Below are 13,653 nucleotides of genomic sequence, written 5' to 3'. Positions count from 1 at the left end.
AAATTATTATAATTAATAACACCTCAAAAATTAATCAATCACCCAATGGTTACAACACATGTTTTTTTTTATAAAAAAAAATTATTTATTTATTTGGTTTCTGGTCTTTGAGTTTGAGTTGCATAAATTTTAGTTATATTTTTTTGCTCTTTGGTCCTAGTTTCTGGCCTATATGTTTAGAATGATTTGTAAGCTGATGTAGAGTGGCTAAACTTCAAACATTTGGAATTTCATCGACAAAACATTTGGAATCCATTTTTTTTAAGTGTATATCAAATAGCAAATAACTTAGTTTAGAGCAATTGTTCCTTGAGGAAAAGTTTTGGGTTCGATTCTTAATATTCGTATACAGTGTAAGTTAGTATATTATCGTCCCTCTTAACATAAAATATCCTTACAAAATATGGGTAAATTCCTACGAATAAAAATAAAGAAAATAACTTGGTTCAAAATTGGCAAGAAATCAAGCAAGGCATGAAAGTTATACTCAAATATTGATTATGGCGTTAAAAATGGAGGAACGAATTATTGTTTGAATTTTCGGATTGCTTGAGCAAGTTTAAAGTGAACATGTTTTTGGTGAGGAAAATATTTTATTTAATATTTATTTTTAATTTTAGAATAAGTTACCATTTGTGATATTATTTTCTCGATATGATTTTAAAATTAGGATTTGAACTGTGTTCTTGTTAGTTAAGTTTAGGATTATTATGGAACTTTAGGATTTGCCAGTTATTAAGGTTTTGAGTTTACTATTTAAAAACGCATGAGCTTGTATTTGTAATATTATTCATATAATTATCATAAAGTCATTGCGATTTTATCATATTTTTTTATTGATTTGAATTTTTTAATTTCAGGGGTCAAATGCTAATCAGAGATTATTGGCCAATAAGTTTTGGACTATATAGTTTTGAGGGATTATAAACAAGGTCCATGTTTCCTTATTGTCTCCTCAAAATGACCATAATACCCTCAACCTCTCCGATAGAACGCAGCCATACACTGTGTAAAACTGTAACCGTTGGTGTTGGTCACGAAATTTCTAACCCAAAAGTGTCGGGTCATAATTACATAATCCAGGTGTCACCTTGAACAAGACTTGACCAGACATGGGACCCTCGCACTGCCGTTGATCACGTTGAAGCCCTCTCTCCTGCCTGCCTTCCTTGTGGCGTACTTTAGCATCTTCTGCGCTTCAAAACCGACTGTGCATACTCCCTTTAAGCCCACTTAAAAAACTTAAACCCTCTGCTAAGCATATCTATCTACACACCAGCAGAGAGACCAGAATAGAAGATTAAAGAAACTTCATCCATCCATCCATCCATCTATGGCCGCCAAAGGACGCCGTTGAGAACCCAATCTCAGCCACACACAGCTATAATGCTCTCGCCTGAGCTCCCTCCAATGTCGAAACCCTCTCCCAGAACCAAGCCCTCTTCTTGGCTCGCCGATAGCGTGCTCTTCCTCAGCGGTGCATTTCTCGCTCTTCTCGTCCTCTTCACTTTTTACTCCTTCGTAAGCACTTATTCATCCCCCAATTTCGCCCGTACGGTAACTTCTCCGCCGCCCACCGCCGAACCCGATCAATGCGCCGATGATGCTAACCTACGCCGCGACCCGCCGGACCCGACCTTTTACGACGACCGGGAAGTCCGGTACACGCTCGGGGACCCGGTTCAGAACTGGGACGAGAAGCGGCAGCAGTGGCTGCTCCTTCACCCCTCTCTCGCCGCCGGAGCAGGGGAGAGGATTCTGATGGTGACGGGATCTCAGCCGGCCGCGTGTCGCAATCCTATCGGCGATCATCTCCTCTTGCGATTCTTCAAGAACAAGGTGGACTATTGTAGACTCCACGGGCACGAAATCTTCTACAACAACGCGCTGCTGCACCCGCGGATGGGCAGCTACTGGGCCAAGCTGGCAGTAATCCGGGCCGCCATGGTGGCCCACCCGGAGGTCGAGTGGATCTGGTGGGTCGACTCGGACGCGTTGTTCACCGACATGGAATTCAAGCTCCCGTTGGACCGGTACAAGAATCACAACCTCGTCGTCCACGGCTGGGCCCACCTGGTCATGGAGACGCACAGTTGGACGGGGCTCAACGCCGGCGTGTTCTTGATCAGGAACTGCCAGTGGACCATGGATTTCCTCGAGGTGTGGGCCAGCATGGGCCCGCAGACCCCGGACTACGAGAAATGGGGAGAAACCCTCCGGTCAACGTTCAAGGACAAGGCGTTCCCGGAGTCAGACGATCAGACGGGCCTCGCTTACTTGATCTACAAGGAGAAGGAAAAGTGGGGGAAGAAGATTTATCTGGAGAGCGAGTATTATTTCGAAGGGTACTGGGCGGAGATCGTCGGGACGCTTGACAAGATCGAGGACCGGTACGCGGAGATAGAGAGAGGGGAGGAGGACAATGCGGTGCGTTTAAGGAGGCGGCACGCGGAGAAGGTGAGCGAGCAATACGGTGCGTTTCGGGAGGAGTATTTGAGTGAGGCGGGGTACGGGAGAGGGAGCTGGAGGCGACCGTTCATCACGCACTTCACCGGATGCCAGCCGTGCAGTGGGAGGCACAACGAGATGTACAAGGCGAATTCGTGTTGGGATGGGATGGAGAAAGCGTTGAATTTCGCTGATAATCAGGTGCTTCGCAAATACGGTTACGTGCACCCGAGCACAATGGATCGTGCGGTCTCGACCGTGCCGTTTGATTACCCGTCCGAGTAAGATTAGCCCATCAATTCAAGTCATCCTACGGTCACTTTGAAAAAGAAAGGTACGGAAGTGCTTTTGCTTTTGCTTATTCTGCTTTTGGGGTTTGCTTAATTAATTAATTAATTAGCTTTTTAGCTGAGCAAAAGCCAAAGGTGTTTGGCTTGTTGGTGGGTTTTAGATTTTTCAAGCGGTGCATGATGGGAGCATGATTTTCCACTTTTCATAGGTGATGATAAAAGCAAGCAAAGCATTATAATGTGTGTTTGCCTTTGTTGTGTTGTGACTTAAAACTATGCTCCAAATAGTACACAATAAAATGACTAAAATATTGGTCTTGGATTTGTTCAGTTGAGAAGTTAGAGCTTCACACATAAAAGGTCTCTGGGCAGTTGTTTCTAGATGATGACAATTTGAGGACCATGATGATATCTAAATTGCTGGGAACAATGATAATATTAATTGTTTTTTTCCCCTTTTTAATGAGGAATTAGATAATTACATCCTTTCTCTTTAGACAAACAAAAAGAAACACATATTAAATTTCTGATACTCTGTTTTATTAGCTACTGCTGTCACTTAGCTACCTTACCTACCCTGTTTTATTTTGCTAGCATTACTCTTCATTCTTCATAGCTTATTGTAGTATTTGATAAGCTCTAAGCATTAATCGTCTAGAACTTATGATGGTGTTTCATATTTTGATTCTTGATTATAGGAACTCTGGCTCTTCATGGTGTATGCGCTATGCGAAGCTTCCGATAATTCCTGGACTAGTGTCACTTTCGGTAGCAGGTAGCAGATAATTCCCGGACCAGTATCATTTCCGGTCACGTACTTACATGTTATGTATGAGGCTAGTCTAGCAATATGCAGACACTTTCATTCTCCAGTTTATATTTAGAATTCACTTCTACATTTTCCCCTTATGGTTCTTAGTGCATGTTTATTTACATGTATTCGGGATGTACAGAGAAGTATCGAGTGCATCTCCCGCTTAGATTTTCAGTAATTCTTGTAAATCCAAATGTTACTACTTTTGTCAACAAAAAAAAAAAAAAAGAAGTTACCATGTAGCCTAGAATGTAATAAATTTGGTTGAGAAACATTGGAAGCTCAACCTGTTATAGAACCGAGCTTAAGCATTTGCGCACATCATTTTGGTATACATTTCAATTTTCAGTATCCAGAGAAGTATACAAATCATAAAGTCATCCGAAGCATCAATCATTCATTTTCGTCACATTGTAAGCTAATTTTTTCTAACCACCATGCAAACTTCTAGTAAGAAAAATTTCAGTGCATAATTGCCCTTCCTTCAATCTTGCTCTCTTTCCCTGGCCAGCTTCTTTGCCTTCCTCCTTTGCTTTACCTTGTTCTGATTACTGCAAGCAGCTGGCTCATCTCCTGAACAAACCCAGCCTCGTGTGAATTTTCAGTTTCCACTTTGTCATATAAAATTGTCAAAAACAGAACCCATAATTTAAAAAACACAACAGCAAATATGAAAAAATTTCTAACCTGGTTTCTCGACGATAGCAGAATCAGGTTCCTCAGAGGCATTACGTCGAACACCTTGAGCTTCATTTTCACCTTGATCGACGGTTGGAGGTAAAAGGGGCCCAATAAGTTCCCTACGGCGGGAAGCATCTTCCTTGAGCTTCTTCTTGCGGAGTCTCTTCCGCTGAGCCCTTGTAAGCCTCTGAGGGTCACTTTCACCATTACCATCATCGTCCCCGCTCGTCGTTGCAGACCCACTCTCCCCCGAGTCTTCTTCAAAGTTTTGATGTAAAATGCTCAATGGCACTTCTTCATCTTTTGGCTGTAAACAATTTTATCCTTAGTTACAATGAAAAAGTTGCAGAAAATTTATTAAAAAGATCAGAGAGAGTGTGTGTGTACTGGTGGTGATGATGGAGGGGAAGGAGGCGGGAAAAGTGTGTTGAGGACAGCTTCATTGAACTTGCGTCTCTTCTCTTCCCTGCGCATCTTGATGAAAAAAATAACCAAAAACCACTGAAATTGCTTGGTTCTTAGCTTTAAACAAGAAACGATTTACGACACGCTGTTTGGGATCGTTTCTCTGGCAGTTATAGTTTGGCCAAGGGGTTGTTATGTTTTCTAAGCTCTGGTTTCCAGCTTATACTATGCCGCAGCTTTTAAATGAAATGAATTTTTATGGTTGAAAACTAATATTATGTGAGCTGTTATTGGTACTTCTCATAATGAAAGAATGAGGGAGAAATGAGTGCGGATGACTATTTTGACTACTTGCCTCCTTACATGTACTCCTTCATACAAATCATAATTTGACATATATACAGCAATAATTCGTTAAAAACACAAAAAGAAAAACTTCTGCACACATGTTATACTGTAGGAGCTCTTACTTACCTAATAAGGAGGGAATATTTTCCTTACAACAATATTATCGCCACATAACAGACATAAAATATACAAAATTTATTGAACATTTTTATCCAAATTCAATATTAAATAATATGGAAACATGGTAACAAAAGGTGCTTATGTAACTAAAAAGTTTGCAACTCTGGAAACGGTGGTCACAGCGGGTCTTGGGAGATCCACCTTTTGAACATGGCAAAGCACTCCTTAGGCTTATATTCTGGAGCTGTGTGACCTCCTCCCTGCACAGAACCAACAAATTATGAATAATTCAATTTTCTATATTATTAGGCCATCATTTCCGCTGCTAACCTTAGTGTAGGAAATTCACAAGCACTCTTACCTTAACAGTTGCAAATGTAAAGTTGTTTGAATGTTTCCTTGAGTATCTGCACACAGGAAACAACAGCAGTAAGCGAGATTTCAATTCAAACCTGCTACAAATTATGTAGCTACCTTGTGAAGCATTTTCAGCCTACAGTGCAATTTCACCGTCAACTAGCCACAGTCTCCAGAGATGAACGACGGTAAAGTTCAGAGACCTAATCCATGCGAGGGTTCCCAGGTAGGGTACCACCATGTCATGGTCAAAAGGCGCTTCATGTTCACAATGTAAGAGAATGTTGAACAACTGTAAAGTAAACTCACTGTAGGAAATGCTTAAGTCTACATAGATGTGTGTGTGTGCGCGCGCGCGCGCGTGTCCGTGCATATTATACACAAAAATTCCTGCTGTAAACAAAAATTTATGACATTTCGTTTTACCTTTTGGGAATAAAACCAGAGGATTTTCTGGATGAGATGCAACAGCAGCAGCTTGCCATACAGAAGATATTTCCAAAGTGTGGTTAGCTATCATCTATCTCTCAACACCAGAAGTTATCGAGCTCTAATATACAGGTTTTGCACTCATCTCTTCTCATGCGGTCGCCCAAAGTTTATCCTATGTGGTAAATACTAGGCATCGTTTCCCAACTGGTGACACAAACGAATTTAGTTGAAGTTAGATTTGTGAATTTCTGAGGTATTTGAGGAGTATATGTTTATGCAGCGGTGACCATGACATGGTGGTACCCTACCTGGATCAGCAAATTCTCGTAATCCTGTAAAGAGGGCCGTCATTTCCGCAACACCTAGCTCATTAGAAGTACTACGGAAAATTGAAGAATTACCCTGCACCCAAATTTTGGAAAACCAAGTCCTGGCTCTTGAAGTTTTGGAAGAAGGCTCAGGTGAATCAAGTTAAGTTTAAATTGCGAATCTTCCGAGCTTTCCAGGAGATTCTTCTGGTGGTCCTTACTATTTGTGTCGGAGCTTGGTCTACACTGAGGCTCCAAGATGTGCTCAAAATTTAATTTTTCAGTGCACTACAAAGGCAAACAAAATGGTATCTAATAAACAATGTGGATAAAATGTAGGGAAACAGATTATAATTCTAGTTTGAATAGGAAAAAGACATATATACATTTATATATATGTAAAAATGTTCCCACCACTGAGAAAGCCTGGATATCCATTGCACATTGTTTATTGCTTTGGTTGATTCCTGTGTACAGTCCTTTGCAACTCTTTTTTGCTGACTAAGAAAAATGTGCAGCCACTTAAATATTCATATTAGAAGTACGTCAAACTAAGCAGATGGATGGAAACTAGATGCGTTACATTCATGGATGACGAACTTGAGAATATAGATAATTGATTGTTTTAGGTACCTTGTAGAGTTCATCTGGTATAAGTGCGAGGTGATGGGCAAATGGAACCCTTGAATTTGCATCAATATTAATATCTGTCAATGGGTTCCCAAGTAGATAACCCTGGAAAAGTTTCTAAAAGTTCTTACGCCCTTTAGAAAATGCAACTTCCTGGTGAAGTAACAAAGTTTGGTACTACAATACATACTTTGAAATTGATTTCTGGTATGCTTCCGGCTTCAATACCTGCAGTATCATAGCAAGCTGGTTAATGAGTCCATCGACAGTTAATTATATGAGAAATTGTTTGATATGTCAACACCCTTTGCTATTTCTTCAGCGACAACTGGAACAATCATGCCAGAGAATGAGTCACCAGCAATGTAGATTGGGTTTGAAATGAATTCAGGGTGAGAGAGTAACCACTGCATAATAAGAAGAAGACGATGCACGCAAATCAAGTTCATGAACGTATAACATATATGCTAAAGTAAAGAACAATATTCTCTTTTGTACTAGATACAGATCTTAGTAGAGTCACGAAACATCTTATCATGCATAATGCCGGGTGCTTGTGTTTGCATATCATCTCACTGCAATTGTTGTGCTAATTTACCTTCTTGAGGAAACCATAAATATGATTAATAAACAAAATATCACTGGACCCTTTCGAGCTTCTTGAATATGAAAACCCGGTGCCAATAGGTGCATCCACAAATATTATGCTGGAAACCTAATGCATCACGATTATGCAGAAAACAACATTAGGAAATTGCAGTAATGAGAAGAGCAGTTGTCCAAGAATAAGGATAGTTAACATGCACATTTGAACAGGTATAAATTTATCTTGCCTTTGTCCATGAGTACGGATTAATCACAAATGTTGGTAAGCTACCATTATACTCCACCATGTTAAACTTCATAGGGCCTACACAAAACCACAAATTAGTCAAAAGCTTCTTGCGGACTGAGGGTAAGGCTCATTTAAGATGGAAAGAATTTCACTGTGAAGGAATTAGAAGCTGGTAAGCACTTGTTAGAGACCAGTCATTCAGTGGAAAGGTGATCGAGAAAGCTTAAAAAGATAAAGTTACAATAATTCTGTTTTATTTTATTTTATTTTATTTTCTGGAACAGTAAAATTGTACTTTATGAGAAATGCTCTTATGTTCAAACTCTCATTCTAGACTACTATTAGTATTACGAAGACTTTTATTCCTATGAGTGTGTGATGTGTCGTTCAGGTTCACAATCTCTACTATCATATGATTGCCGCTTAGATTCGCAGCCAAAAAAACAATGTACAGAATTTGTTGGAGGCCAATTGTGTATAACATGGATACTAGACTAAAGCACCAGACTTTCACATTAATCAAATGATAAATCACAACAAAGAAGCAAAAAAAAAAAAAGTCATAGAAATATAGTAGCACGTTAGTCTAAGTTGCATTTGGTGTACAAACCTATCTCAAAAGCAAGCCCAGATAGACCAGAGCACGTAGGACCACCAGTGAGCCAGAGCATAAGAGGATCATCCCTTGGGTTTCTTTCAGATTCAACAAAGTAATAGAAGAGCTGCACATCTTCTTTCTCATCAACCCCAATATACCTGGAACCCATCACCAAGGCCACACACACAGATATATTTGAAATGTGCTGAGATTAATTAGGCATGATCTTACAAATTCATGGATCAATTTATTCCAAAATATTTGTAAATTCAACGAAGAAAACAGAAGGAGTTGAAAGAGGAATGATCACTATTAAGTAGCAGATGACTCACCCAGTTTCAAGTTTGAAGGGAAGGAAACCAGGAAATCCTGGCAGGGACTTGATAACTGTGCCAGTAACCAGCTGTGGTTTTGAGCAAAGCAGCAGACTAAAGATCATATGCAAACAAAGCCACTTGATATGTTTGGCACAAAACTCTTCTCCCATCTTCTCAAAGTGTTGTTGGGGGACTGTGAAATGATTGCATGGTCGATGCCATGTGTCCACTTTTTGGTTTATGGGTTGCAAGTGTCAACATTGTCAGGGTCACTTCTGGGTTTACTCTTTATGCACATTTATGTTTATTCCAGTTTGATTTGGATCGGTTTCACAATACAATACAAAATTATGTCATCTTTTTATGTTTTAATTTTTTTAAAAGAAATAATATTGCAACGCGGCTATACTTTGTTTGTTTTGTTTTTTAATTATTTTTTTCAAAAATAATATAGCCGTGCGACTATATATATATAGTCGGATCCTTTTTTTCCTTTTAAATTTGTTTCCCCAATTTTTGTTTATCAATAATAGTCTCTATTGTTCCCTTTTGAGGTTCTTTGGCTCTTCCTTAAACTATGACTAGGCATTTGGACCGACAAACTGGTTTGCATAAATGTTAATTATATTTATAAAGTTGGAGTTAGTGGGAGTCGAACCCTCCAACGTATACTCTCATTTCCAACCAACCAATATCTTGTGTTAAATATTTATAACTAATATATTTAAATGATAGGTTGACCAAAATATATATATATATATATTTAAATGATATCAATTACAACAAAACTGTTAAAAAATATAAATGTTAGAGTTAAAACCCTAACAAGACTCATTCTCTTGCGCCGTTCAGATGTCTATGCTCGATTTTTTTCTCCTAATTTTTCAAAAAAGAAATAGTATAGCCGGGTGGCTATACTCCTTTGTCTAATATTAAAAAAAATTCGTATAGCAGAACGGCTATACTCGGTTTTTTCCTAATTTTTAAAATATAAATAGTATTGCGACGCGACTATACCCTGTTTTTCAAAAAAAAAGAAATAGTATAGCCTCGCGGCTCTACTTGGTTTTTTTAAATAAAAATAAATAGTATAGCCGCAAGGCAACACCCGGGTTTTTAAATTTTTTTCAAAAATAAATAGTATAGCCGGCCGGCTATACCATGTTTTTATTTTTTTAAAAAGAAAATAGTATCGCCGCGTGGCGATACTCTGTCTTCCCAATTTTAAAAAAGAAACAGTATAGCCTCACGGCGATACTTGGTTTTTTAAATAAAAATAAATAGTATAGCCGCAAGGCAATACTCGGATGTTTAAATTTTTTCCAAAATAAATAGTATAGCCGCCCGGCTATACCCTTTTGTTTTAAAAAAGAAAATAGTATCGCCGCGTGGCTATACTCTGTCTTCCCAATTTTAAAAAAGAAATAGTATAGCCACACGACTAGACTCAGTTTTTTCTATTTTTTATAAAACAAATAGTATAGTCCCCGGCTATACTCGGTATTTTTTTCTTAATTTTTTAAAATGAAATAGTATAGCCGCCCGGCTTGGAATACTTTTTTTTTTTTTAAAGAAATGTTATTAATTCAAACAAAACTTAAAAAAAAATATAAAGTTAAAACCCTAACAATTCTCATTCTCTTGCGCTGTTTCATTTCAGACTCCTTCTTTAGTTCATCTCTCTCTCTCTCTCTCTCTCTCTCTTCTTCGGGCCTAAGTGGGCTTTAGTGGATGCATGATTCATGCCAATGATTTGCAGCAAACTGGATCAGTAGGAAAATAAGATAATTGGTCACTTCAATGGAAAAACTAGAAAATATACTTTAGGCATGCAACTATAGTTCATCATGGTATTATGAATCTCGTCACTTGGCAATATATTCAAAAGTTGTGGTTAGATTTGAGAATCAATCGCGCCTTCAATCATTGAGAAGACTGTTGCAACTTGCAACGATGTCAAACAGGCTTGAGATTGCAATCTCAAAGTGGACGCACTCTGCTCTAATACAAAGAGATTTCAACCTTAACGACGGAGTTAAAACTTGGTGGGCCCACTCACCCAGAGCTTCAGTGTAAATACGACTCAGCAGCACTAATAAATATCCAAGCGTGGGTGTGTATATCATGCCCCAGCTCATGCCTGGAGGAGATAATATATCCTATCAAATCAGGTATCCTAAAATCAAGGGACTTTTCCTCCTCCATGACTTGTTCCTAAAATGCCGTATTAACTTACCAACCGGTTAACGCTTGAGCGTTTCTGTATACACAAATTTGTACAGCGCATATAATATGAGAGTTGCTTATTTACTATAAATATGAGAGTTGCTTATAGTAAATGAGATTCTCATTGAAAACTTATAGGGCACCGTCATCCAAAACTTATTGTATCATCCATGTTAGTGGCTCAACACTATCAAGTTGTTTACCAATATTTTCTATTTATTAACATTTTGCGATGACTTTAAAATTGACTTTAAATTAAAGAAATAAACCACCACTCCATTAAACAACTCCCAAAAGCCCAATGGAAAATTACTCTGAATAAAGAAATTCGACCAACCACGTGCATTTTGGTCTTGCAAATTCCTTTTTTTCCAAGGGTCCAAATAATGAAAGACATTGGCCAACTAACTCAAACTTGTTCACCTGTTTTCCACATGAAATAATGGACGATTGATGATCTGCATTTGGAAGAGAACATTTATTAGAAATTGATATATTTTTCGTGTTCTAGGACTGTTTCAGATACTCAATAGAGATTTGAAGACATGCAAAATGAGCTAGCGGCTAGCCAAAGAATGTACAATGTTGATGTTGGTGTTCTTTCTCTTATATGAATTAACCTTTCGTGGTTACTGCGTTTCTACATTTATATTAACCCTATGGTATTTGTGGTTGTTCTTGCACTGACCTTTATGACTAGCCTTTATGCTTGATTTATAAATGCAATATACGGTTTCCTTTATTTTTAAAAATGTACTAATTGAAGACTAATTGAAGTTCTATATATATATCTCACAATTAGTTTAAGAATCACAAAACTACAACAAAAGTTCCAAACTAAACATTAATGTTGGTTCAAAATCCCTACCAACAATCAACTTAGCTAAAAGACTTGAAGAAATTAGGATTAAGATCAACACAAAACAATTGACTTTGAGAGATAGTCCGCCTCCCTTCTAATTTGTTCTTTCATATTTGACTTGCACAATTTGCTCCACTAGGACATAATTATTCTCCTAGAAACAGCGTAGCTTCTACTTCTTGGATACACATCTCTCTTCACCTTGACTTCTTCTTCATCAAACTCACAAGCCTTGTCTTCATCAATCCTTCCAATCCCAACGCTACGACTGCGAGGCACGGTGTTGGGCACTGCCGCCATTGGAGGCTGCCTATGCTGTTGCGCTTTTCGAGCAAGATCGAATTCAACTTTACTTCTTACACTCCTAGTAGAAGCAGCCCTCAGAAGCTCCAGGTAATCTTCATTGTTAGAGGCGCTGGATTTGGTGGAGTTGGTGCTGTAGCTTTTAGGCAAAGAACTTGGGATTTGGGTAGGGCAACCCATCGCCGCGGCATAATCAAACGTACCCGAGCACTCTGTCATGCTCTTGATGTAGAAGTCCCTGGCCTTGATTAAAATCCTTATTGGGGACTTCAAAAACCTGGCGAGTCTGCTTTCTTTCCTGGCCTTGGCCATGATCATGTAATTCTAGTTTTGGAAAATTTGTACACCGAATACTTCTGGTTTTTGTGATCTCTTTCCCACGCTAGAGAGCAGGTACAGTGCGTATATATCGAGGAAAGACAAGAAAATGTCTGGAAAGGTAACAAAAGAAGGTATACGATTGTGGAGATTCTAAGAGATAGATGGTTTTGTATTGATGGTTTCGAGGGAGAGCATATATATGTAATATATATGCAATGACGGATATTATATAGAAGAGGTTTTATACGTCTGTGGGCCAATGTATACACATGAAAGCGATGGCTGAGGAGGGAGAAGTTATTGTGCAACACCAGAGACGTGGTGTTATAAATCACTCAAATTATAAACGTATCTAATATTTAATGAGTGCTACTATTTTCACCTACCTGTCTTATTTTCCCACCCATTTTATTTTCAAAATTTTATATATAAATTTACCCCTTCGCAAAATGACTTTTAAGGACTTAAGGAAAAAACCTCAACCCTAAAATAAAAACTCAATTTCATAAGAATTAAAAAGGAAAAAAACTCCTTAATTAAACAAAGAGACGCCAAATAAATTAATGAATGAGAGAGGGAATTAATTTATGTTTTAAGGAAAATATATTTGTGTGTTTTAATTATGAGAAAAACCAAAGCAAAGGATCTGGATCCCTAATGGATTAGCAAAGAGAATTTTCTTGAATTAATAATTAAATGGTCTTTTAGGAATAATGATGGGTGGAAATATAGGATTTTATTTTTTCAAATTTATATAGTGGGTGGGAAGATAAGGTGGGTGAGGAAATAGGACAGGGGGATGGAAATAGTAGCACTCTGTTTAATATAGTAGTTTCAATTATATATAATATATTTGAGATAAATTTGTAAACATCATGTCGGCATATCAGGTGGTGTTACTATAAACACCGAATAATTTCTTGTAAGAAAAAAAGAGAGAGGGTATTTGAGAAGTGGAGATATGTTTTGCAATGTAGACCAAGAAGCAGGAGGGGGTGAGCAAATTGGAGGGATGCGTGGACTTTGTCAAGGTGAAGCCGGATCAGAATTTAGAAGGAAGTATGATAATAACAAGAGTACCACACACGAAATAGTATTAGGAACAAGATACCTTAAAATAAAATTAAAGACAGAAAAATAATTTAACTTGTAGCAGCCCTCATTTGTTTTTGTTTTTGTTTTTGTTTTTTTTTTGTGTACTGAATTTTTTTCCATTATAATAAGGATAGATAGTTGAGCTTTCTATGCTTGCAACAACAAACACGCAACACAGTGTGTTTCCAATGTCATGTTTGCTTAATATGTGGGTCAATGTGCTAAAATATATATATCTTTTTACATTTCCTTTTAGAAAGATG

General features: G+C 38.0%; 5 protein-coding genes and 1 long non-coding RNA gene across 7 annotated transcripts; 2 read left to right on the top strand and 4 right to left on the bottom strand.

The window, feature by feature from the left end:
• Nucleotides 1-1,175: 1,175 nt before the first annotated feature.
• Nucleotides 1,176-3,871, top strand: LOC148921026 (galactomannan galactosyltransferase 1-like). Its single transcript, XM_089049771.1, has 2 exons — nucleotides 1,176-2,782; nucleotides 3,437-3,871. Exon 1 carries the CDS (start codon nucleotides 1,387-1,389, stop codon nucleotides 2,731-2,733), a length of 1,347 nt encoding a protein of 448 aa, XP_088905897.1. The 5' UTR covers nucleotides 1,176-1,386; the 3' UTR covers nucleotides 2,734-2,782; nucleotides 3,437-3,871.
• On the bottom strand, nucleotides 3,651-4,995 carry LOC148921025 (uncharacterized). The gene is made up of 3 exons (XM_089049788.1): nucleotides 4,621-4,995; nucleotides 4,240-4,540; nucleotides 3,651-4,125 (listed from the first exon to the last, which is right to left on the bottom strand). The coding sequence occupies exons 1-3, from the start codon at nucleotides 4,705-4,707 to the stop codon at nucleotides 4,037-4,039; spliced, it is 477 nt and encodes a 158-aa protein (XP_088905914.1). The 5' UTR covers nucleotides 4,708-4,995; the 3' UTR covers nucleotides 3,651-4,036.
• A 171-nt stretch (nucleotides 4,996-5,166) lies between these two features.
• LOC148921024 (uncharacterized) lies at nucleotides 5,167-5,983 on the bottom strand. Of its 2 annotated transcripts, none has more exons than XM_089049779.1 (3): nucleotides 5,604-5,983; nucleotides 5,468-5,513; nucleotides 5,167-5,366 (listed from the first exon to the last, which is right to left on the bottom strand). In XM_089049779.1, the coding sequence occupies exons 1-3, from the start codon at nucleotides 5,981-5,983 to the stop codon at nucleotides 5,283-5,285; spliced, it is 510 nt and encodes a 169-aa protein (XP_088905905.1). In that variant the 3' UTR covers nucleotides 5,167-5,282. The 2 variants fall into 2 exon arrangements, 1 of the variants encoding a protein (XP_088905905.1); XR_016125925.1 differs by having other exon boundaries at nucleotides 5,273-5,366; nucleotides 5,581-5,913.
• LOC148921023 (uncharacterized) lies at nucleotides 5,708-6,207 on the top strand. The gene is made up of 3 exons (XR_016125929.1): nucleotides 5,708-5,736; nucleotides 5,909-6,024; nucleotides 6,176-6,207. It is a non-coding gene; the product is annotated as an uncharacterized LOC148921023 (long non-coding RNA).
• Nucleotides 6,208-7,102: 895 nt separating this feature from the next.
• On the bottom strand, nucleotides 7,103-8,435 carry LOC148921022 (serine carboxypeptidase-like 5). Its single transcript, XM_089047744.1, has 4 exons — nucleotides 8,279-8,435; nucleotides 7,667-7,743; nucleotides 7,432-7,548; nucleotides 7,103-7,240 (listed from the first exon to the last, which is right to left on the bottom strand). Exons 1-4 carry the CDS (start codon nucleotides 8,433-8,435, stop codon nucleotides 7,103-7,105), a joined length of 489 nt encoding a protein of 162 aa, XP_088903870.1.
• Nucleotides 8,436-11,628: 3,193 nt separating this feature from the next.
• Nucleotides 11,629-12,495, bottom strand: LOC103336427 (uncharacterized). The gene has a single exon (XM_008239467.3). The coding sequence runs from the start codon at nucleotides 12,290-12,292 to the stop codon at nucleotides 11,807-11,809; it is 486 nt and encodes a 161-aa protein (XP_008237689.2). The 5' UTR covers nucleotides 12,293-12,495; the 3' UTR covers nucleotides 11,629-11,806.
• Between the last annotated feature and the right edge of the window lie 1,158 nt (nucleotides 12,496-13,653).

Source organism: Prunus mume, linkage group LG1, assembly GCF_029339155.1.
Source record: "Prunus mume cultivar Tortuosa linkage group LG1, ASM2933915v1, whole genome shotgun sequence".
Classification (NCBI taxonomy): domain Eukaryota; kingdom Viridiplantae; phylum Streptophyta; class Magnoliopsida; order Rosales; family Rosaceae; genus Prunus; species Prunus mume.
Note: the sequence above shows the minus strand (reverse complement) of the source record. Positions and strands in the feature narration are given on the sequence as shown.

Excerpts from the sequence above, each read along its gene's own strand:
- LOC148921026 (XM_089049771.1), top strand. The coding sequence starts at position 1,387 with ATGCTCTCGCCTGAGCTCCCTCCAATGTCGAAACCCTCTCCCAGAACC.
- LOC148921025 (XM_089049788.1), bottom strand. The coding sequence starts at position 4,707 with ATGCGCAGGGAAGAGAAGAGACGCAAGTTCAATGAAGCTGTCCTCAAC. Across the intron at positions 4,541-4,620 it reads CCCCTCCATCATCACCACCA|CCAAAAGATGAAGAAGTGCC; the intron begins GTACACACACAC and ends AATTGTTTACAG. Across the intron at positions 4,126-4,239 it reads TGCTATCGTCGAGAAACCAG|GAGATGAGCCAGCTGCTTGC; the intron begins GTTAGAAATTTT and ends GGGTTTGTTCAG.
- LOC148921024 (XM_089049779.1), bottom strand. The coding sequence starts at position 5,983 with ATGATAGCTAACCACACTTTGGAAATATCTTCTGTATGGCAAGCTGCT. Across the intron at positions 5,514-5,603 it reads GTTGACGGTGAAATTGCACT|ATACTCAAGGAAACATTCAA; the intron begins GTAGGCTGAAAA and ends TCCTGTGTGCAG. Across the intron at positions 5,367-5,467 it reads TTACATTTGCAACTGTTAAG|GGAGGAGGTCACACAGCTCC; the intron begins GTAAGAGTGCTT and ends GGTTCTGTGCAG.
- LOC148921022 (XM_089047744.1), bottom strand. The coding sequence starts at position 8,435 with ATGGGTTCCAGGTATATTGGGGTTGATGAGAAAGAAGATGTGCAGCTC. Across the intron at positions 7,744-8,278 it reads TGGGCTTGCTTTTGAGATAG|GCCCTATGAAGTTTAACATG; the intron begins GTTTGTACACCA and ends GGTTTTGTGTAG. Across the intron at positions 7,241-7,431 it reads TTTATGGTTTCCTCAAGAAG|TGGTTACTCTCTCACCCTGA; the intron begins GTAAATTAGCAC and ends CTTATTATGCAG.
- LOC103336427 (XM_008239467.3), bottom strand. The coding sequence starts at position 12,292 with ATGATCATGGCCAAGGCCAGGAAAGAAAGCAGACTCGCCAGGTTTTTG.